Below are 24,079 nucleotides of genomic sequence, written 5' to 3' on the forward strand. Positions count from 1 at the left end.
ATCAGCATTTAAACAGGAAGCAGAATAACTCGCGTTATCGACAACATGCATCACCTCTGATAAACCCAGATTGGAGCCGGTAAAGAAGACTGTTCTGCATTAGATGATTGTAAAGGTGTTTATAAACTATTTTTTCCAGGACTTTTGACAATATTGGTAGTAAAGACACGGGACGGTAGTTGCTTTTATCGCTTATAAGGGTAACCTTTTTTGTAGATAGGTATAACATTGGCATATTTCCAGATCTTGGGGAAATGTCCATGACACAATGATAAATTAAAAATGTAGCTAACTTTATCAGCTATAAAAGGACCCTTGTCCTGCGGATCCGGTTATATAACCGGTTGGGGGTATTTCCCACAGGGACATATGATACTTCTGTGTGGTAACCAGGAACAGCTGGGAAGAACCTGGGGGCTGCATGAATGGGGTCAAGGGTCAATATCCTGGTTGCGCAATCAATCCCAGAGTTCTTTGCGGGCATAAATTATGTTAATGAGCCAAGATGGCCGACTGTCGTCTGCAGATGTGCTTTTTCATGTTTTTTTTGTCTTTTGAGGCATAAATTCTTAGTTTAGTCGCTAACATGTCAAAGTTAACTTGGTTACAAGTGCATAAGGAGTATTTCTCCACCGATTCTGAAGCAGAATATCCAATTTGGACCAAGAATGGTGACGAAATGCTGCTGAACATCAGGAAACAAGATATGCACATGAACTTTACCAATTTCATGGAAAATCACCCCCACGCTACAGAAAATGACTTAGGACAGGCTGTAAAGCTGAAAAATTGACCTTGGTTACCTTTGTGGAGTTCATTGAGTGCCTGGATGTGGCAAATAATTAGTGACAAGTGGAGCTGAACATATGTTGCAATATTCTATTGAACAGCCTGTTCAGCACCCAGGACAATACCTAGCCATAAACTCACCTGGGTAATTTTTATTGCTGCATGTGTGGCTCTGATGTTATCAGGATGTCATAGGAATGTTGTAGTGTTGATACTAACATTATTTAAAAAATTCAGGTATTATAATACAAGAGTTTATGAAAATATCCTGTTTTATTGATTTATTACCCTTGCATATCATTTTTTATGACTCAGGGTAAAACTTTCAAGACATTTTTTAAAAGTAGAGACTCTCAGCTTTCTAGTGATGTATAACATTATAGGGTTACTTAGGTGCAAAGTACCTAAAAATAGTCCAAAACAGGGAGGGTATATGGGTAAAAAGTTGCCAGCAGGACAAGGGTTAAAGGAAACGGTTGTCGATATTGTCATATCCATGTGACTTGTTGATATCTAGCTCCTTGACGTAGAGTATAACTTCTTCTGGAGTGGTGTTGACGAAGTAAACGACTGGTTGTGAGATAGTGAAATTCCGGCAGTGATGCGCTGATTCTATGGAAGATTGAGAGACAAAGTAGCTGTTAAAAAGCGAAGCCATTGCTGAAGAATCAACAATAAATGTGCTGCCTTCCTTTATGGGAGGAATGGTAGAAGTAACTTTGATCAGATTCAGATTCCTCTTGACCAGTGGTTCCAGGCCTTGTCCGGCTTGAGTTTTGGGGTTTGCACTCATGATCAGATTCAGATTCCTCTTGACCAGTGGTTCCAGTCCTAAACCCATTATTACATCACTAATGATAATGCGTTCTTTACTCACAGATAATATATCTAATTCCTTTAGAACAAGCACGCATAATGATAATCTTACTGTTAAAATTGTAAGTCCTCTCGAAGACTAACCTTCACCCCGATCGATGATCTTTCCATTTGTATCTTGCCTCCCTCCAACCCGTCATAGTATTCGCGGCACAGTTTCTTATGGTCGTCCTCATACGCATCTGCGAAAGCCTCTAAGGATGTGAATTTTCGCTTGTTGCAGCGAACACGCTTCAGTTCCTTTTGGCTTTGCTCCATGGTTCCTTGTGTTCTGTTGTCCTTTGTGATGTTCTAGAAATATGGAAGTAAAGATTATAATCAACCGCCCATAGTAATAATCAAGTCCTCTTACCTCATTTTCTGCGTCTTCCGGAAGACATGTCTTCTCGTTTCCCCCCTCATACTCTTCAATCGTCTCGTCCTTTGAGTCAATGGTTTCTGACAGGAACTTCCAGCTTCGCTTCACTCCCTCAGTATTTTGTTGTGAATACAGGAGGATTACCAGATGTCGAACAATGTTATCCAGCTGCGTAAGTCACTGCGTTCTCAACAGAAGAACCATGACGTACATGCCGAACTTCTTCTTTGACTTGTAGCTAGGAACATAATACAAATAGGTCCAAAATATAAGATTTTGCCAGTAATAATGACATAAGTCAATGTCCTATACACTTAAATCAGGTTACCCCATATAGGCTATGGCAGTTTGTCTTGCAAATGACTTTTACAAGAGACATATTTGATAAATATTTCAAGAAAGAATACGTACTGCTTGTTGACAGCTATCTTGGCATTTTTCATCGAATGGGAGGCGCAGGTGTGGTTGATGGTCATCTCAATGTCTTCTGCTTTGGCCACCCCAGTTACAATCCTGTAACATCGGTCCAGAAAACGCTGGAGTGTTTCAGTGCAGTACACATTCAACGGGGAGATGATGAGCGCCATTCTCCTGTCGGCCATGATCAATCGGGGGTTGACCTTGGTATTGTGATGGTACACTTTTGATTCGGCATAACGGAATGATTGTAGAAAGAATGTGATGTGGGGTACACTGTGGTTGTTTGTCACAAGTGTCGCGCAGGGCATCGGCATTCGTCCTTTCTTTGGATATCGGACAACCAGCTCGTACGCGTAGTAGGGCTTCCCTCCATCCTTTCGCTCTGACATTTGCCGGCGTCCAAGTAGACGATGTCGTACTTTCCTCTGCCGTGATAAATCTTGATGGTCTCTTGAGACCACAGCATTATGGCGGAAGGAGACGTCATAACTACCTGCAGGTAGCCCGGTACGTCACGTCCTTCTGTCGATGCTCTTTGGCGTTTGGCTATCTCCGCGAGGGAGAGGCCTCCCTTGGTGGATCTGGACTGTCGTCCTTCAGAGGCAATCTTCTGTATGGCTAGTTTTGAAGGCACGGAATCCCTGTTATATGATTTCTTCGCCTTCAAAGCCTTCAGGCGATGATCAAGTTTCTGTTGGCCAAAACGAAAATATCATTGACCCTCTAGTAAAACCCTGTCATTATTGACATTATGCTCTGATGAGGCTATTTGTTGTGCTTATCTGGCATCAATGAAGGTTTATTCACATGAACAGCGTTCACACTGTAAGAAACTTCATCGCATTGGCAAGTCATTTAATGGATACAGAATGTAATACAATGAGTTCAATGGGGGGGGTGCGTTTGGTCAGCGGTGACATCAATAGCAAACGTGTCATGGTAGTCAATACATAGTAAAGACTTAATGTTCCTTTGCTTTTCCGAGGACGTTAGTAGATTTATTTATTTGTCGTGCTTACCTGGTTCCGTGACTTGAACCCCAACAACAACGTTATTCACCTCAGAAGTATGTGAATAATTGTGGATTTCTGGCCTTTTACGCTGCCATGACCGAAAGGACTTTCCCATAGGGACATCCTCATTAATGGTGATGATAAGGTTTTTGATGTAAAGTTTACTGATGATTGCTTTTCACTCTGATCTGTCAACATTTATAACAACTGTAGTGTATCTTTCATCATGGCAAGGCCAGTTGTTTCCCTTTTCTGTCAGTTATGATGATTTGGTGTTATTCAAGCTTTCAATAGTTTTCTCATTTGTACTACCGGTATTTAAAGTCTTTTGGTGCCTTTGTAGTTGTGCTGGCATGTGAAAATTGACAATGCCGCTCTTAAGGAGCCAAGCTGCCAAATAAAGATGACACATTGACACCTTATGCTTTTGTTTAGATCAGTCTTACTTGTTGGTTCTCAGGTATTATTGAATTACTTTGGACTGAAAAAGTGCATGATCAACAAAAATGTGGGCCAATTTTTACCTTGGAGTACAATGGTTATGAGTATGAGGAAATGCATCTGACAACCCCTGATAACACCATGCCTTGTAGGGTGGCCCATGGTTGTGTTTTGCTTGTGGCATCATAGGAGAACAACCCCCCAACCCATGATGAGGGCTCATACAAAACATAAAGAATCGTAAGTTTTCAACTAGAAAAAAAGCAAACACAATTACTGTACAGTAACTGCAAACACAATTACTGTACAGTAACTGCCAGTATTTTAAAATTATCAAAAGTACAGCTTTTAGGTATGACTGTACTTATATCCTTCAAAACTTTAATGACACTACCTGCAATGACACTACCTTCAAAACTTTAATGACACTACCTGGAACTGTTATATTTTTTCAATGGCTTCAAAGTAATTCAAGCGTTTACTGTAGATCATGCAAGGTAGCCACAAAATGAGGAAATAAATGCCAATGTCAGCATTACTTGAAGGTAGAAGGAAATATGAAAACACAAATGAAAAATCCATACTCTTTGTTTTTCGTCATGTGGTCAACCTTTTTAATGTAACTTAATACTGGTTCTTCGATTTTTTTTTCAGAAAGGAAGCAACAAGGCAAAAAAGAATATTGCAAAAGTTTGGGGTTGTAGTAAGTTTTTAGCTTGAAAAGCAACAAATAATACACCTGCACAGAAGTTGCAGAAGGTCTTAAAGAATCTTGTGTTGAAAAGACAAGGTGATGATGAACATACATATTTTGCAACATGAGTACTACTGCAAATGGCCACTCAAATGTTACATGAGTCATCGTCATACATTAGCCAGTTTATCCTAAAACAAAACAAAACAAAAAAAAAGAATATAAAGATTCACTAGAAAGACAAACTGCCTTCAATCTAAAAGCATGCAGAACAGAATTAAAAAACTTTTGGTCAAGGATGACCATGAACAAAAAAGTCATCCATACAAGCAGGTGATACATCTGTGATAATCTGTGGAAAAGTCCATTTTTTAAACATGGATTCATGCTTTTGAGTGGTTCAAACTAAAGAGATTTGTTTCAGACCCAAACTTAGGAAACATGGGTGCCTTTAACACTTACAAATTTCAAACTGAAAGAATAACATCATGAAATTAAAAGTCTCAACAATCTCAACAGTTCAGTTCATCCACAATCTCAACACTTACTTTTTTAAAGAACTCTTCTTCTTTTTATTGTATACATTCTTGTATAAAGTACTTCTTCGGTAGGCACTTAAAGCATGTATATTTTACAACAGGCTTTACTAGATACTACTGCAAATGACCACTCCAATGCAACATGTACTAGTATACAGCAGCCAGTGTATCATATAACAAAAAGGTACAAAAGAATATAAAAAGTCACTAGAAAGACAAACTGCCTTCAATCTAAAAGCATGCAGAACAATAAAAATCTTCTTGGTCAAGGGTGACCATGAACATTAAAATAGTCATCCATACAAGAAGGTGATACATCTGAGATAATCTGAAAAAGACACTAACAATCTTTAAACAGGGTCATGCTTTCGGGCTGTTCAAAATAAAGACCTTGTTTAACAACCAAACCAAGGGAACATGGGTGCCTTCTTGAGCATATCCTGTGATACGTATACTTTCTAGCTGAAGCTCACACCCAAACATGCATACATCCCATAGCACGTTTTCCTTGTTTTACAACCAAACCAAAAGAACATGGTACCTTCTTGAGCATTTCCAAATACTTTCAAACTATAAGAATAACACAATGAAAGTAAAAGTCTGTACGATCTTGATAACGTATCCAATGTTAAGATAAAATAAAAATGTATCCATAAATACACCCATACATATATATAAAAATTATGTAGTTACAGCAATTTGTGTCCTGCTAGTTGAAGACATGATGGAATAATAACGCGATCTACAGCAGTGAAACGTTCACAAGTCATCATTTTATACTAACAAGAAAAAAAATAAAAATTTTCTCTTCACTTTTTCTTTATTCATGATTTAGCATCCCAATAGCATTACAAAACAACTTCAACTTTAACCAGTCAATAAATTGCACTGAACAATAAAGATAAGTTTTCCTCAGGCCAAAATAATTGAAAAGCATGTTTTTCTCCACATCTCAAAGTGTACATACTCTCTAAACGCATTGGTCATGTATGCTCATTCAATTTGTCTGAGGTAGAAATTAGCTCTGATCTGTGCCGACATAGCCCAAAGTCACAGCTGTCACCAGTCTTCTACGGAAGTCAGTATACGATATTGCAGTTGGGATGCGCAGCGTATTCCCGCATGTGGATGCCTCTGGAAGGTCATCTGTACCTTCTTCCAAGAACTCGATCGTTATATCCAAATCCATGTGACAGGGGATATTCCAGAGTGATGTGATGAAATGTAACATCTTCTCTGGAAACTCTGACAAGGAAAACAAAAAAAAAAGTAATGATGAGCATGCAGAGTTACCGTAGCCTAAACAGCTCTTAAAATGCATAATAGGTAATAATGAAATTAAACATGACAGAGCACAGGTCAAAATATAATGCGCTGAAACAGGCAGTTTCTGATGACAAAAATACGTAACTCCATTACTGACTGCATGTATATTTACGGAGAAAAATGCCCTTTCGAATAGAAAAAAAAACACACTGCAGGCATATGATCCAGTCCCGGGTCTTTTCCTCTGTCAGCAAAGATCGTCTTCAGGCTGACGCAGCCTCCATGTCTCTTCAATGCACCCTTTACGCTCAAGTGGTCCAGGTGTTCATAGTTCTTCTCCAGGAAGTTCTCGAGACTCTCGCAATGGAAGGCCACAGCCTCTGCACAGTCACAGTCCGGGTTGGCAGTCCTCGGTTGAATACTTGGATTCACCATCTCAAGGATCTGTTGAATACAATCAATCAATCTAACAAGTCTTTTCTTGATTTTTAAAACATGGACAGCTCTATCAGATTCCTGGACATAAAATTGTACGTGCCACACCAGATGGTACAAAGGGAGGGACCCATCCTCATTTCAATAGGCCACACAATTTGATGCGAATTACTCAGAATAGTAGTGGGCTATACTAGTCTACTGGAAGCGGTGTCTGTTTAACTAACAAAGTCTTACCTATATGCTGAGAAATCAGTACAATTCTTTTTAATAGTCTTAAAAATGGTATAACTTGGCAGGGAACACACAAGACCTCAATCAAGGTAAAAAAATATCAAGCCTCTCGTGTATGCCACTCACACAGCTAAAAGGAGACCAAATAAAATTGAAAAGCCTATCACAAACGGCCACAATTAGATGTAATATGGAGTGTACATAAGATAAATGGACACATTGTCCATACAATGATTTATAGAAAACAATATCAAAGCCATAAAATCTTCAGTATCTACAATTTTCAAGTTATTACACAAGCGAAGAACATTGCTGGCTGGTGCAGAACACCAAGGTTGCCCCACAAAATATTGGTCCCTTATATATACCGCAGTGCTTAATTCATCGAAGTGTAAATGTTCGGGAGATTTCTCTTCTGCGTGTATGAAATGTCAGTGCCCTTTTATACTTTAAGGAGATGAAAATGCTGGTGCGATGGATTCCGTCTATTGGCACTCACCATGTTGCCTTAACCTAATAATGTTGACAAGGCAACACTGAGGGCACGAATGAACAGACATGACCCTGATGTAGTTTTCATATTCCTTTTGTCATTTCATGATGACAAAAACAGTCACAATCAGTGACCAAAGAGGAGACATTTCACTAAACATGTTCACTCTAGCAGATTAAGCATGATGACATTTGCACAAGCAACAATATTGTGGATCTGCTCGGGGATTATGAATATCCATTCATAGTATTTACTTACACACAGACTGGTTTACATTCAACACCAATGAAAGAAAATAACTTCCCTTAAGAAAACATGACTGTAATTATAAGACTTTCATCTTACGTCCAATCTGTCCAGGGTTTGGAGTGCCTGGAACACCAGTGATAGCCAGTTTGCTGAGGTCTGTGGTGTCGCAGGAACCCCTGCTACTCCTGCACGCTGTTGCATCCCTCTGATCTGGGGACCGATCTTGTCTGTGACAAACTGCCAAAAGGGCTCCTCCTCATCTTCCATCCCGGCAATCTGTAACAACTGTAAGAGCATTGATGAGAATGTTGTCATTACAATGATTGATATGCAATATACTTATTATTAGATATTCCAGGGTTGTATTTTTTGACGTCAAGAATCCTTCTCCAATGCATTACCCTAATCTAATACAATCATTTTTGAGAGTTTCTTCTGCTGCTCTGCATTAATAGCATTATATTGCTTATTTTAACAGTGTGTCTCCCTACCCCCAAAACAATCCGTGCAATAGTGGCATAGTTGCGGGCTGAGCGTCCCTCATCGTTTGGCATGATGGCCTCAAACTTTGCGACAAGCCCCGGCATATCCTGGAGGAAGGCTGGCGATGGTCTCAGCTTCCCCTCACTGTCAACCACTGCCAGTTTCTTGCGAAGAGCAATGACTTGCTCAATTTCCCGGCTGGCCATTTCCTTGGCTTCCTTCAGGTTTCGTTCGCAGTCCGTCCGCTCGACGTTACCCAGTTTGTGGAGAGCAACTCTTTCAAATGGTATGACAACCATTCTGCCGAAGAGCCTAGAAAAAAAGTAGAAAAGCTAAAAAACATGTCTTTAAACCAGAAAAGAAAGCAGTTGCTATGTGTATTTAACATGATACAATTACCCTACTACCACAATCCAAGAGATGCCTTCATCTAGCTTTATTTGCAACAGATAAAGGTACCAATATTTGCCGCAATAGCAAGGGCTAATAAAACGTCACTCGCGTTACAGTGGGCGACCGCGATCAACAGTGCTTCGCTCGGGCCTACCTACATGAGCTGTCCTTCAGTACTGGTTCAAAGATCCTATCTACCTCTGTCATCCCATCTATATCCTTAAAACCACAATGTCAATACTAACACATAATCTAAATAACAACGCTACCTAAACATGAATACAACTTGTCTACAAAAGTACCTATTCGTTTACTAGGACCGGGCTAAGACTGTGCAACAAGGCGGTTCTGCTCCCTAAACAACAGTACTACTACCCATCTCCAGTCCGAATCGGCCTTGACCATTGGGACGATTTAATCCCAAAGGGGAGGCGTTTCCACTTATAGCGTCCATTGGGAGTGTTGAACGTCGTCAGAACTGAGCTTTCTTCGTCCAAGGCTACTTGCCAATAGCCATTCTTGGCATCAAGGACACTGAACACCTTGGCTTTACTTAGCTCTGGGATTATGTCTTCAATCGTCGGTGCTGGATAATGACTTCCCTTGAGGGCTTTATTTAGGTCCCTTGGGTCAATGCAAATTCGCAGCTTTCCCGATGGCTTCCTCACGGTGACTAGGCTTGACACCCATGGTGTTGGTACTGTCACCGGTTCTATCACTCCTTCTCTCGTCATTCTGTCTAGCTCCGTCTTGAGCTGCTCTTTTATTGCTACGGGCACTCTTCTTGGTGGGTGGACCTTAGGTGTGATGCTGTCATCTGTTTCTAGATGACATTCTCCTGGCAGCCTTCCTAACCCAGTGAATACATCTTTGTACTCTTGGATCAGACTCTCCTTTGTCAACGGCTTGTTGACAGTGCTTGTCTCATCCATGGGTATGCTACCACGGATCGCTAGGATTCTATCGTAATGAACAGTCACTACTCCAATCTGCTGTATGGCGTTCGCTCCAAGCAACGGCATACTGTCCGAGTCAATGACCACAAAGTTCACCACATACCTCTTCCCAGTCTTGGGGTTGATCATCTTCAGGTCAGTCTCTCCCTCTGACACTATCTCTGAGTTATTGTACATCTTCAACACTCTCTGTGCTCCACTTGTCTTGTACTGTATCTTGTTTCTGAGCAATGTCTGCTTCGGCATCACATTACACGTTGCTCCGAGGTCAAGCTGAAAGTTGACCATGCGTCCTTCTAACTTCATCTTAGCATGCACTTGCTTTGCATACTTTGGGTGGGACATACTGAACGTGTTCTCGGTGCGTAGTCTTGTATCTGTGATGGTCATCACGTAGTCATCTTCTTCCAGAGCGTGGACTTTTGTCTTCCTGGCGTGAGCATGTGCCTTCCCAACCTGTCGAGGTTTCTTATCGGCACTCTTACACACCTTTGCGAAATGATTTTGGCCTTTACATTTCAAGCACTGTTTTCCATACGCTGGACAAGCCTCTCTCTGCTGTCGGTGTCTCTTTCCACAGTACCTACAGTTGGTCATAGGCTTCTGGGGTGTTGCCTGTGTTTTCTGTTGGACAGCATGTACGGCTGTCGGCCCTATCATCCTCACATTTTGCATGGAGATCTCCGATGTACGGCATATCCCCTCACATTTGTCAAGGGTCAAGTCTTTCTCACGCAGTAGCCTCTCCCTTATCTTGGCATCGTTGATTCCACAAATGATCCTGTCTCGGATCACTGACTCCTCGATCGCTCCAAACCCGCAATATTTTGCTAGGTTTCGGAGATGAGTGGCGTATGCGTCAAACGCTTCACCCGCTTGCTGTGCTCTGGTAAAGAACTTGTACCTTTCAATGGTTTCGTTTTGTTTCGGGTTGCAGTATTTGTCGAATGCTTCTACAATCTGTTCGACGGTTTGTTCTTCTTTGGCAACCGCCACCATGTTCCCATCATTATCTGCCTTTTGGATGGTCAATGTATCATGGACTTTACGTGCCTGGTCACCCATGAGATACCGCAACGTTTTTCTGCGTTTCTTGGCATCATCTGACACAGTCAGGTCAATGTACAGTAGTGCCTCCTCCTTCCATTTCTTCCACTCTACGTTAAGATTCCTTGCATTAACATCTAGGCAGGCTGGCTGTCTCAAACTACTGCCTTCCGCCATTGTTTCAGGCCTTGTTTTTAAGTTGTCAAGTTATAACTGGACCTAACAAGACAGTGATGGATGGGGCTTCCAGCAACTTTGACCCAGCCTGACTCTAGTTAGAGCTGTCAGATTCCAGACATTGGAATGCCTGCCCGACTTCCTGGGACTTCTTGAAACAATGGGTCTTTGAGTGAAAGGGCCTACCTCGTTTATCGTCTTCTCTCGATCGTCGTGTCTTTTCAACGAGTGTGGACTTGAATCCGGCTTCTGACACCATGCGACACGTCCTATCTGTTCTCGGACCGTCCTTCTACCTCTAGGTAGGAATCCATCAGGATGACACCAGGCCAGTATGCACTTTCAAGCTGTTTATTCTTCAGGTCTCTGCACAGACTTCTTTGTCTGTGCAGGGTCTCTCTTGGGCGTCCCTTGCTACGTCATATACGCATGCGTGTTAGTCTAACATGTTAAACAGTTACTGGTGCTAATAAGCTACACATGTTACATAGACTGGATACCTTGGCATGCTAAGTGGTACCATCGGCCACATGACTCGCACTCTACTCCGAGATCACTCCATGAGACGGTGCGGTCACATGCTCCACATGGGTATTTGGATGAATTTAGTGAACTCGGGGCTGACATATTTTCAGGCATAAATACAGCAATATAGTACAGGGTTAATAATAACAAGGAAGGGAATGGGAAGTTTCTATAGAATTGGGTATTCATTTGTTTGGTAGCTAGCTTCATTCAAGCTCTTCGGGCATGTCTGAACATGCATGAGAAAATTCGGCAATCATATGTGTTGTGTTCAGAGAGGGAAATTTTCTAGTCGGTTTCTTGCTTACCTTGTTGTACCCCTCAAATGTGTAGCCATTCAGTATAAGGTCTCATAACACAGTAATTATCCGCGACCCCCGTCCCCAAAAGTAGTTCGGGTTAAAATAGTGCATCGCGGTCCTTGCAAAGGCCGTATTTATTCTTCCGTGCACGACAGCGAGGTGGAATCTGTGGTGAATAGTAGAGGAATACATCGGCGTTCATACTGTATAAGTTGGATTACGTCGCTTTTTCGGCCGGCGGGAATTTTCGCCCTGATATGTTACCGGCACTTCCTGTTCGCCGCCTGCAGTTCCATGACCTCCGCTGGGGGTCAAATCAAAGTGTCTGTTATAGAAAAACGAGCCGGCAAATCTATGCTCATCTTCAGATATTTTGTAGCTTGTACCCTCAACTTCAACATACTAAATTCTTGTGAATTGTATCTGCTCCCTACTATAGGTTTTGAGTCGTCGAACCACCTCACTTTGGGGTCCTTAACCATGTAAATCCCCATACCCGAAAAACTGTGTTCTGAGACCTTCATAAACAAGGAGCTTTACACAAACCCTAGGTGAGCCTCCCAAGCAGAGACACCGAATACCCTCCTCAAACAAGATATACACAAGTGCCGCCAGAAAATAGTTCATAACAAGAAGGAAGTATCCATCGAATAAAAGGTCGATTTTAGATTACTGGTATTTTTACTGTTTCAGTATAATATTTGCCCAAGAATTGGAAAAAAAGAATTAGCTGTACATGCTTAATTATTTGCTGCTATACAGCTGGGCACTTTGACGGCGGATGGATATGCACATAATTTCCCGTCGCACAGTCACTTGGCTTCAGTTGGAGAAGAAGGGCGGTGGCGAGAGGTAGGTTCCCTATTAGAGGTTATTTTCCCTTGCACATTTTCCTCTTACGTATATTATTATGTAGGAAGAATATTTTTAAAGATTGTGGTTGCCCATCATGTCTTTGTTTCGAATTCTTGGTTAGGAACATAGATTGATTCTGCCGTATCCTTTATCCACGCCATTTTGCGTAAGGCAGATAATGAGATATTGGAATGTGTCTCGCAACCAACACATCATCTTATCCATACCCCTCAGACTTTGTCCCGAACTTATAGTTTTTGATGCTAGTCAGGGCCTTGTATTATGTCTATGATATTAATCTGTTTTCAACCACAAATCGTGACAAAATTGCAAAAGAATTGAAGGTTTGAGGCCGGCCGCGGCTGACATCTGTGATGGATTATCTTGTTTACGTGTTGGCGGACTGGGTTGGTCTACTTTGCAGTACTCGCGAAGTCGTTGAACTAATGAAGCATCTTAGTTGTGTTTTATATTGTGTTAATGCATGTAATAACGAATAGTACGTGTTGATGCATTTTTTACATATGTTTATCTGTCGTAATTGAAATATATCTACTGTTTATCAACAGTCTGCACTTCTCTCTGCTGGCCAAAAATACCAGTTATTGCTAAAACCAACCTACTTCAAGACATATTTTTCTTGCTTAAAGAAAAATTGATTGTTACTAGTACACAACTAATCTTGGTTCGTAATTTGTGTTTACTGTACAGAAGCTCCGGAGATGAGGCGAACATCAATGCAGACAACATGGACAGCTGGGCAACTCCGATAGAGAAGCGTCATGCTCTGGTCGACAAAGTTAATGTCTTTAAGAAATGAAGTCAGCACAGCTTGCAACATCTGATCTTAAAAGGAGGTTCCCAAAACAATATTTATATACATAAAACGTTACCATTGGTGGCAGATCAAATCGTGATACATCACTGATGACATCGATGTTTAGTTATTTAGCTTGTGGCAGAACATCCAACGTACTCAGGGTTGTTAGTCAGGTCTGTTTTTACAGCTGTCCAGCCTCTTGGAAACCCAGACTTCGGGGACTGTGCCTCTGGCTCAGTGGGGGCTGGTTCAGCTTAGTTAGATGGGTGTGTTGGATGTTCAAGTTCAAGCTGATGTAAAAAAAGTCTAGTCAAACTTTTACTCCTCCAGTGTAAAAAAAATACTACAGGTCTTTCCAGAAACCAGCTGCCCACACAGGTTCCCTGTACTCCTCCATTGTGGCTGCACCTTTTATTTTCTGGTAGATGGCAGTTAGGGCCTCTGGCAGGAGGACCATGACTAAGTCAGAATACAATAATTAATATACATTCTATACTGTCTTGGAAGAGTGTGCGTAACACGTGAGTTGAAATACAAATAATGAACAACAAGGTTACCTTAGAACATATTGCAATTAATTGGATTTCATCGCAGTTCTCTTTTTAACCAAACGTCCTAGCAAAACCACACGCCCACTCTACATCACTTTTGGACCCATGTTCCAGTGGGATCAGTAATTGCCCAGCAGGTACCGACATTGGGGTGACTCGTCAGCTAATCTAGTATCCGGGGCTCGATCGTTAGGGTACGTCGACACGTTGTCAAGACCAGAACGACAATGTACCCCTTGATACCCACACGTATTTTAACTGGTCCGGGAGGGCAAACCAGAACACTGACGTAGACTGAGGGAGTATTGTGTGCAAAGAGCTTTTAGTTCTTTCCAGCTGTAGTTGTCAAGTTTGAGATACAAGTCCATTTCGTGATCAGGAGATGTACACTGTACTGTACACTACAGCTTTCCTGGTTTCACTTCTGCCCCCTCCCAGTTAGATATCTAGTACTGGTCCTCTTCTACAGTAATATTGCAAGCTTTTGTAAGGTATCGTTATGTCGTCATTTTTGTATTGACGTTTTTGAACAGAAAATGAGTATACAGAAGTAACATTTTGTACAATAGCTTTTGATATTCTGCACAAGTTTGAAGCCTGTTGAGCCCAAAGTTTAGCATGAATTTGCGAGAAACCCTTATATTTATATATATGTTGCCCAAGCTGTACATTAAAGTTGACTTACATGCCCACTTGTAGGAATTTTCAGTAAGGAAGTTCATAATGTCCTGATAGTGAGCATCTGCAAATGCCTCTATCTGGCCTCAAGGAATTTGCCTGCCATTTTTTTCCCGAAGGTGTTTTTGTTCTTTCCTTTGTACTTCCAGTTTTAGAAGGGGAAATCAGGTTTCCCAGCGTCGGTTCACTCACGGTAGACAAAACAGAAACAAATGCATTGCTCCTTTAGGTGTTCTAGTAAGGGTTCACTCCCTCTAGACCACATGGCCATGAAGTTAATGAATGCATCTATCGCGGGTGGCGTATATCTGACAACAGTTTTGCGTTTGTATTCAGATACAAACACTTGAAGTGCCTTAGGAAGCTGTTCACATATCAGCTTACATTTGTACCTTTGGCAGATTTGTGGCTCTAACTTAGCCAGTTCAGGGTGCAGCTTGTGAGGTTCAATTTCAGGTACAACTACGACCTCCTCATCATGATCAGAATCTGAGAAGGTGTCTGTCCAGTGTCTGTCATGACCTGATGATGAAGTGGAGGGAACTATTTCAGTACTCTGAAATCGCCATCAGTCACCTTTTTTCTCCTTCAGTTCTCTCACTTCCTGGTCAGTCGTCTCTTTCTCCTTCTTCCGTACACTCCCCATCACTCACCTCTTTGCCTGCCTGACTGTTACTTGAGCACTGTCTGGTAGTATTTTTCTGAAAACAAGATTAATTCTGGGTGTAAGGTACACACATCCGCACAGGGCCTACAAAGTGAATTTCTGGCCATCCATATCAGACAAGATGTGTCACAGTCTTTCAGTCATAGTCAAACATGTTACATCATAGGAATATGTTACATCATAGCTGCCATGCATGTTGAAAGCAATAACCTGATCTGCATTAACTATAATTCCTTACCAAACTTAATCAAACCAGAATTTCCTTGGTGGAAAAATACTACAATTACCAGGACAAAGATATTTTGAAAATTAGGAATATGGCCAAACAGATCTTACGTGGTTCTAAATCCAACAAAAACAATATTGGCAGCAGACCTTGCAATATCTTACTGACAGATGATAAAATGTTAGTATTAATAAACTTGTTGAAAAAGTTCACATGGCTACTGGCTGTATACTTCCTCTTCTGCTGCTACTGGCTGTATACTTCCTCTTCTGCTGCCAAGCCATTCAATGGCATAAAGATCGTCTGACTCACCTTGTGACTCTTGCCCTGCCCACAGCACTGACCAGAAGACCACTCAGACATAATGGCAAGGGCCTAGTCAATGACTTAATGGGGCTTACAACAATTGTCAGGTGGAGTTTGCCTGGATGAAGCTAGGGGAGTGATATATAGTCATTTTTTCTAGTCTGAATTTTCTCTTTTATCGCCTTTTCAAGTTTTTACACTGGTTTACGACCTTTTCAAAGTCGTGAACGTCTAAATTTCACATGCCAATGGCTAGACCTTATTCTCAGATCCATTTGATATCCTTTCTTTTGACGGTCCAATCTAAAAGTTTCATTTTCCCTCATGAAATCAACCCGTCCATCATCAAATAAGCTTTTTGTGTCAACGTCAGGTTCTGCAGCGGCTGCATTACCATCGACGGCATCTTAACAAATAAATACGTTAGCGGCTACTACCGTGATCAATGAAAGACGACTTACAAAAAGAAACGAGAAGATGTGTTCACAGTTAGTTATGACAAGCAGGTATAGGACGGATTTGCAAAAAGGACACTTGTAAGTCTCAGACTTAACACATACTGAAAACGTATCTTCATCAAATGGATGATCCTCCAAGTCATCTTGGAGTTTTAATGTGTAGTCAAATTAGCTGCACAGACATCTTTAGAGGGATAAGACGCCCCAGGTCCAGCACAGCACTATTGACTGTTCAATAGACTTGGATGTACCCGGGGTAGGCAATGCAGTGGCTTTCTTTGTTTTAGATTTGCTGACCTGCATATTTTTTAACTGCCACCATTTGATACTTGTTCAGCTTTCTTACATAATTTGCAGGACAACTTATGGTTCTTAGGGGTGTTAACATATGATTCACCACACGGTACAGTTTTATCTGCCCCTGTATGTGTCTTGGTCTCTGCTGTAAAACAAATGTACATATGTCTTAAGGCTCAGCATAGGACATTAAGGACAAATTACAGATGTAGGTAGAGGCAAAGAAAATCACTTAACAATTTGTATACAAGTGCCAGATATCCTTACTTAGGATAGCACTTTATGATAATGGCTTTGTTCAGTGCTTGATGAATCCCGACTCTGTGAAATAAACTCCCATTAGGAGTTTGAAGAACTGCTCTAGGGTCTTCGCCTCATTCTTTTACCTGTGCCAGAATGTGGGGGTATGTCACAACTCCTTCTGGACCTCTCTGAGGCACTTGGGGCTGTCCAGCCTGTCATGTAAAATGTATCCTCTTGAGATTGAATTAAAAAAATGTATCCAAATTTGTTCCTGGTTAATTTTTGAGTGTCTAAGCTGATTTCAAGATGACCAAGATGAAACACTGCCGGACGAAAAGCGATATCCAGTCAAAGAAGGTATCCCAATTATTCTCAGCCACAGGAAGAAGCTCTCGTTTCAATTCTTCTAGTTCTTGATTGAAGACGGAGGATTGGTAGCACCTCTGACATGGTGCTGGTGAAAGGCGCAACAATCTGTGCCGTTTTCTCAGCGATTTTGCGGGAACATGCATGTTTGGTAGTGATGTTCTGCAGTGTCCAAGCATAATTCCCGCTACTCTCAGTTGACACAATGTTGATCGTCCGTTTCAAGTAGTTGGCACTATCTTAAATATGGTCTGCCCATGCGCCTTTTTGTGAAATCAAGGAGGTTATGTAGGACCTCATTGGTGACATGTTGCATAGGCAGTCATCTAAGCTGATTCAATTTATGTAACATTTTGATCTTAGAACTTTAAAAAAGTATTAGTTATACACAGTGATATAAAATATATCAAATATACTTACAAGGAATGTCAAAATTCAGAAACAGCAGAATCCTCGAAGCCAAAGGAATTTTAAAGAACTTCAATATCTTCAAAGTCTTACCCAGTCCTTGATGGCAAGATGGCTCTGTATGGTGTACTGGCTGTTGCCAAACACGATCCTCTTATCGTGGTACTGGAGCAGGCTGTTGTTGAATGATTCAACATAGTGGGTGTCGACCCACTGGAATATAAGACAAATATTACACTCTTGGATGTAGTGTACCATTTACTTTTTCCTTCTTCCCTTCAATTATTTTATCATGGATTTATATGTTTGTATGTATTCGTATGCTCACATGTTATCGATGTAAAATTAAAAATTAACTTATGTGTACATAGTCCAGAAGATGTTCATATATCGCAGTTTTGTGGATCCACTGTCAGCTGCTGTGCTGCTACCGGGTCCCTGATTGTGGTTCGGAATGGCTCAAAGTTAGGGTCCGTCTTGCATCGGGCCCCCGGAAGTCATTGCCATTCCACACAAAGCAGTCTCTGTGGTCATCCTGAAAAATGATGTTGGTGGGAATAATAGAAATGAATCTTCAAGTACCAATTCACTCACTGTAGCTGTAGAGAGATAATATTTCACTGATCATGACGGGACACCGGCAAGGTGTACGATATACATGTTCATTATACCTTAGAGAGTGACAATCATTCTTTTCTACATGTACAGTGAACTATGACTCTATGAACATAAAGTTGAAACATCCCTAGTCTCCTTAACTGGTAGTGCCTGACAATGTCCAGACGAGACCGCAGTAGGTCTGGGTTACCATCATGGACCAGTAGAAGTGAGTCTTTATACCTGCACCTGCAATATAACTTTGATTCCGTTGAAATATGGCATGATAGAACAATCCTGACCATGATAGAACGCGTATCCACAAACGTGTGGCAGACAGCTCAGGATGCCAGGTGATTCCTCTATTGTTTGGTTTCCCCTTTGAAACCTTGACAAATGATTTTGCCAAGTTCTTGGTAGCTAAAGGGACAATAGAATGGTTCCATACCTCAGTAACATCACTGAGAAATTGCAAACGAAGTAAGGAATACCATGCGAATGGATAGGAGGGGTACGTTTCCTTGAAAAACAAACTTCTTCAGATTTGGATGGATTGAGCTCCATTAACCATTTTTTGGTCCAAGATAGAATTTTTTGGAGATCGGAATTAAGTCTCAGAGATGTGAGAGTATGGTTTTCGACAATATCAATCAGTGAACTATCATCCGCAAAGAGAAAAGGTTGGGTTGACATGTCTTCCACCTTGTCATTAATATAAATGAGAAAAAGCCGTCTTCCAGGTACACAGTAATCGGCGGTTTTCCCCAGCCACGTCGCAACTCTCTTGCAACAATCTTTAGCCCTTACTTGTTCTCCCGCAAATGTCTACGAAGTGTCCTGCTAGAAACGGGTTTACCCGTGGAACCATACTTTGTTACACAGTTAGTGCAGTATTGGCCACTTTTCACTTTGCCTTGGTACTGGTTGCCTTGGCCCCACCCGCTACTTCGCAACGCACATGGCGTCAACGGCTGGTTATCATTTTTCGCCTGAAGGTGTTGTCGCCCACTCTGTTGGTTTTCACTGCTATCCATTCTGTTGAAACATAAAACAATGCGGTAAGTATGGCTGTAATGTCTACTTTCTTTATCGTAAGAGTCGATGCGGATGATAAGACTATCTTGACAGTGTTCTAGACTACTCTGTTATTTTGAAGATATTTCGTCCCAGTCTTTCAGCTTTGCACATCATTTAAAATTTCCAACTGAAAACACAGGTGTCTTTCCGCAATCACATCACCATTTCGTAGTTCCAGCGTATGCTAAAGAATTCGCCACTGCACCACTTTAACTCTGGAGATATACGTGGCAAAATTGACGGGCATCACATGGAACCTAGTTTCTCAGCATTCGTTTTCAACAAAGATCCGAAAGCCAGCAACACAATTCATGGCTTGTCACACATTTACCAAAGAAATATTTACCACGTGGGTCCAGTCAAAATGCCGTCCCCGTTCTAGCAGCATCCATGATGCCACATTTGAGCTCATACTTACCTACAACATGAGTCAGCTTCCTCATGTTGCTGGTCCGTTGCTAGGCTATTCTTCTCGTTGCTATGCTAATAGGCCACACCCACTGGCGGGTATGAAGTGCCGCACGGCATATATACAGAAAGCAGCAGAAGTATTTCCCAAGATAACGATCGATAAGTTAATGATATAAATTAACAAAAGTACATACATGAAAAATAAAAATGTCAGCCTTGAAACGACGTAAAACTCAAAAAGTGTCAGTGCAATACAGTGCTCAAAATCCGTACCTTCACGGGACGTGCCAAAAGTCACTTTCGGTCGCTGAACTCTGAACTCCACCGACTTTTTTTTTCTCATTTACGTTGGAATCAAACGTTTATACCCTTATCTAAGCTCAAACTTTCTTAAATCAATTTCTATTGTGTAGTTTTTTTATGTACTTGTAATTTCTTGACAGTGACTGTAAGGTTTGTGCCAATTACAAAAAGATTTGAAACAGTGCTACTATCTTTGGAATTTGGCTCTTTAAACTTGCCGGTATCTTTGTCATGGGTCAGAAAGTCAACCTTTAGTACATATTTGTGACCTTCATTTTTATATAAAGCATATTTTTAATCACTGATGCATTCGTACAGCCTGCACACATCGCTTTTCTGTATTTTTTCAAGTCGGCCATCTCACCACTTAACAGGTCTGTTTTTCTTGTAAGCTACAAAAAGAGCTTCCTGCTCGACATCGTCAAGCTGTATGATCTGACTCTGAGGTGTGTTAGAATTCTGCCTTTTGCCCCCTGCTTTCTTTCTCAGAGGGTTGGTTATTAGTATTAGACTGTTAATTAACATGTCGCAACATATTCCACTCCACAGGCACGCTGCGGTCTTCTGTTTGATCTCTTTGTTGTTTTGCTATTTCGGCCAGAGACATCCCGGCATGTTTTGATCTTCTCTTTACCGAGGCGATCTTTTGGAAGACTGATTTTCCGGTAACACCGTCCTGACAGCCTGAACGGAATTCTTCCCGGGAAAGGTTGCCGAGTCTGTCTAGTCTTTCCCTTCTTGAAGGCTTGAACTGTGACCTTTGTTTCAAATGTTCACGATCGTTGTTGTATAACGAGCATGGAGCTCATTGCGCCGGTGTCCAGTCTCCAGCCCTCGGTTTCCACGTCCCTGCCGTCCCAGTCGGCGACTATGTTTGAGTTTTTACATGGTCTCTGCAGCCATGCTTGGACGGACGGGACAGGATGGTTTCAAGAAGTTGGACATGGACCTCCAAACATCTCCATGCTTCATCTATGCAATGCAATGCAATATTGGATATACGGAGTTTATCTTCTCCTATGTCACGTAGTCTCTGCTGAATAACTAACAACTTCAGGATCACTCCATCATCGATGATTGTCATTGTCAGATCAGGATGTCAATCATTGCATAATATGGTGGCCAGTTGTTGCCAGACGGTAAAACTATTTGTTAACACGTGAAACTAGCGAATTCGCTTATCCAGTAACTCTCTCTGGACTTTGCTATTACATAGTTTTTCCCCATGTGGTTTGTCCTTGTTTCCCCAATGTCCATCGTTACAGCTTCCTAAAACTCCTGCCTCCACGAGTCCCATACCTGAATCCTTCTATCAGTCTCAAGATGTCGTCTACCACAGGCTCGTGGAAGGTGTTCATATTTTGCGGTGCCTTTGGTCCTTATGACAAATGATAATCAAAGAACACAAAAATATTAGTATGTATGGTCACATATGTACTCATTCTCAATGCAAAATATGCAGGTATATATGATGTTACATACGGAAAAATGCGTTATCAGTGATACGCTATAAAAATTGAGGCTAGGCAGTACGAAAGAAGAAGAAGAATGGTGATTTTACTAGTCTTCCAAATCCTTTCCTCTGAGTCCCCTTCTTTATCTTTGCAGCTTCTACACTCCCGATGCACTGCATGTGCTGTTTGGTCTTGATTTTTCCCCCAAAGTTCACACATGCCACCTAAGAACACGTTGAGCTCAGTGTAGAAGTGGCAGGTTTTTCGGTCACCGCCGCTCTTATTGTTGTTTTTGACGGCCTTATTGAACGCAGGCTTCAGGTCACCAATTTTCCTTCTGATCTGACCTGCTGTACGATCTCCATAGCCGGCCTCCCCCATCAGCCGTTTCATGTTTAAATATACCATCTTGGTCCTGGATCCCTCCAGCTTCTTTTGTCTTTTGAATCTCCGCCTGCCCCCAGATGCAGATTAGGTACCTGGTTTCGGGGATGCTCTACAAAGAGCGTCCAGCGCTTTCTTTCCTTCCTGCCATATTTCTTTCTCGTGGTATGTGCTAATATTAGCGCGCGCTTTATGCTAATCGCTGAACCCTGACCTCCCGCTAACGTTCTGCCTTGGGATGGAATATAGAAAACTGGCCGGAAACAAACATCATAGAGTCTAGTACCGCTCATGGCGGTGGGCCAGCACGTTACCACACTCGTGTCAAAACGTGTGGCGCCGCACATTTTACAGACAACAAGTCTCTTCTTGATATGGGTCTGTCGTGAATCTGCGCGCGCGATGGTGTACATGAGATGTCTTCTGTCCTATCTGCTGCCTGCTGTGCCCTATCCACATCTTTGTTAAAGTTCAAGATCCCCGCCGGGTGGTCAGACGCCTTGTTGGACTTTGGGGTTCGGTTTCCTTGGGCACGACGCACCTCGCTGCCGAACAGCTTCCTCCGCTTGACGCGCGGGGTGTTGGTGCAGCTTGGGGTCGGCCCGATCTCCGCGTCCCTGCCTTTAGGTGAGGCGAACAGGCGCCTGACGGGTTCTTCTGCCGCCGGTGTGCTCTCAGCCTGCTCGCTGATTTCCTTATGAAGAGTCGTGGCAACCTGCAGATGAAAAACAAAGCTGTCGACAGTAATCAATGTCAATTCACGAACTGGTTATTGAAATGGATAAAATAAAAAAGCTTAAGTTTTAAAGTTCTTGTGCTAAGAGCTTAACAACTGATTTTTTCCATTTAAAAAGAAGCCAATTCCCACCTACCCACCTTAATCTATTTAGGACTGAAAATGGAAACAACCTATTTTTTGCTAGGTCTAATACAATTGATTGAATTGACAATTTGACTCTTAGGGATACTTGGCATAGTGTATAGCTTTTAGTAAGTCTGTTTTGTCCTTTGAAGCGATGTAGCACTCACCGAGGTAGCCCCTCACCGAGGTAGCCCCTTACATCTAAAGTTATGACACAGCAAGTCATGTGAAACAGACGAATTTGCCTACATGTTATATATAGCACAATACATTTATTCCATTAGAGAATGTATTGTTTCAGGTTGATATCTTTTAACTCAGCACCCAGACCACTGGCTGGAAAGTAATATTAATGGGGTTGAAAACAATCACATTAGAAAATGTTACATTTATCATGTAGGGTGAAGGAGCCAGCGACAACCAGGAAAAGCTTACCCTTTTCGATAATCGAATAGCTTCTGGATGACTTTTGGCTCATTTTCGATGGTAAGCACTCCTCTATGCGTTGAAAAGTAGCCTCGGATAATGTTAACATTATTTTGGACTTTCCCGTCGCTTGTGGCTCTTCAACCACACACAGTCGGTGGGCTTGATCCACAGGTCGTCTTTCCTTACTTGCCATTCAAACTTCTGTCGCGCTTGTTGCCTGAATCGGACACAGTACTCTCCATCGTCTACATCCTCAAAACTCTGACGTACCAATTCATAGCCTGCTGCCACATAGTCATTTGGATAGTCACAGTTGCCTCAGATCAACAGGAAGCAATCAACTTTGTGTGCTATTTAGCTTGATGTAACAAATCCTTGATTGGGCACGAGAGAAATAGGTCTCGTTAGAATTATGCTGATACAATAAAGAAACTGTCCTTTACTTGATTGTTTATACTGTTGTACAACTGTACATTGCATGTAGTACACAAACACTTGTATTGTAGCGTCAAAATAAAACATGAGTCGTATCTCAACAACAACTGCCATCCCAGTCCCCTCCATAGCCATATTCAGGTCATCTTTCAGAGCCCTCATCTTCGCATCCATCTCCACTCCGCACGGCAGAATTCGAACTGGAATTGCCTAAGATTTCACGCCGCGTTGATCGTCACTTATCATGGGCAGCTACACAATACAACATAACTAACGTCTTAGAGTCTCTAGTTTTCCTCTACGGTTCACAGTCAGTCTGCCATCTGAGTGTAGATTGCATCTATGTGTTCTTCTTTAAGAACAGCAAAATATTGACATTAATTGGGTCAAGGCATGCTCTCTCGCAATGCTTAAACACCCGCTCACTGGGGACACTTGTACCTGGTACAATCAGGTACTTGCGTGCATGTCTGTTCAACAGGGGAGCTCATCTCGTATAACGTTTCATTTCATGAATGATTCTTTTGCTGATAAATTGCTGTACTTGCAACTGTTAGTCTTT

The 24,079-nt window shown here is 41.8% G+C and overlaps 3 protein-coding genes and 1 long non-coding RNA gene across 4 annotated transcripts; 1 reads left to right on the top strand and 3 right to left on the bottom strand.

The window, feature by feature from the left end:
- Positions 1 to 1,493: 1,493 nt before the first annotated feature.
- LOC118418662 lies at positions 1,494 to 4,177 on the bottom strand. The gene is made up of 2 exons (XM_035824669.1): positions 2,435 to 4,177; positions 1,494 to 2,261 (listed from the first exon to the last, which is right to left on the bottom strand). The coding sequence occupies exons 1-2, from the start codon at positions 2,830 to 2,832 to the stop codon at positions 2,201 to 2,203; spliced, it is 459 nt and encodes a 152-aa protein (XP_035680562.1). The 5' UTR covers positions 2,833 to 4,177; the 3' UTR covers positions 1,494 to 2,200.
- Positions 4,178 to 6,988: 2,811 nt separating this feature from the next.
- LOC118418661 lies at positions 6,989 to 9,046 on the bottom strand. The gene is made up of 2 exons (XM_035824668.1): positions 8,299 to 9,046; positions 6,989 to 8,092 (listed from the first exon to the last, which is right to left on the bottom strand). The coding sequence occupies exons 1-2, from the start codon at positions 8,587 to 8,589 to the stop codon at positions 7,895 to 7,897; spliced, it is 489 nt and encodes a 162-aa protein (XP_035680561.1). The 5' UTR covers positions 8,590 to 9,046; the 3' UTR covers positions 6,989 to 7,894.
- Positions 9,047 to 9,054: 8 nt separating this feature from the next.
- Positions 9,055 to 10,863, bottom strand: LOC118418245 (uncharacterized protein K02A2.6-like). The gene has a single exon (XM_035824090.1). The coding sequence runs from the start codon at positions 10,861 to 10,863 to the stop codon at positions 9,055 to 9,057; it is 1,809 nt and encodes a 602-aa protein (XP_035679983.1).
- A 1,212-nt stretch (positions 10,864 to 12,075) lies between these two features.
- LOC118418674 lies at positions 12,076 to 16,907 on the top strand. Its single transcript, XR_004831500.1, has 2 exons — positions 12,076 to 12,542; positions 13,257 to 16,907. It is a non-coding gene; the product is annotated as an uncharacterized LOC118418674 (long non-coding RNA).
- The last annotated feature ends 7,172 nt before the right edge of the window (positions 16,908 to 24,079 follow it).

Source organism: Branchiostoma floridae, chromosome 6 (genome assembly GCF_000003815.2).
Source record: "Branchiostoma floridae strain S238N-H82 chromosome 6, Bfl_VNyyK, whole genome shotgun sequence".
NCBI lineage: Eukaryota > Metazoa > Chordata > Leptocardii > Amphioxiformes > Branchiostomatidae > Branchiostoma > Branchiostoma floridae.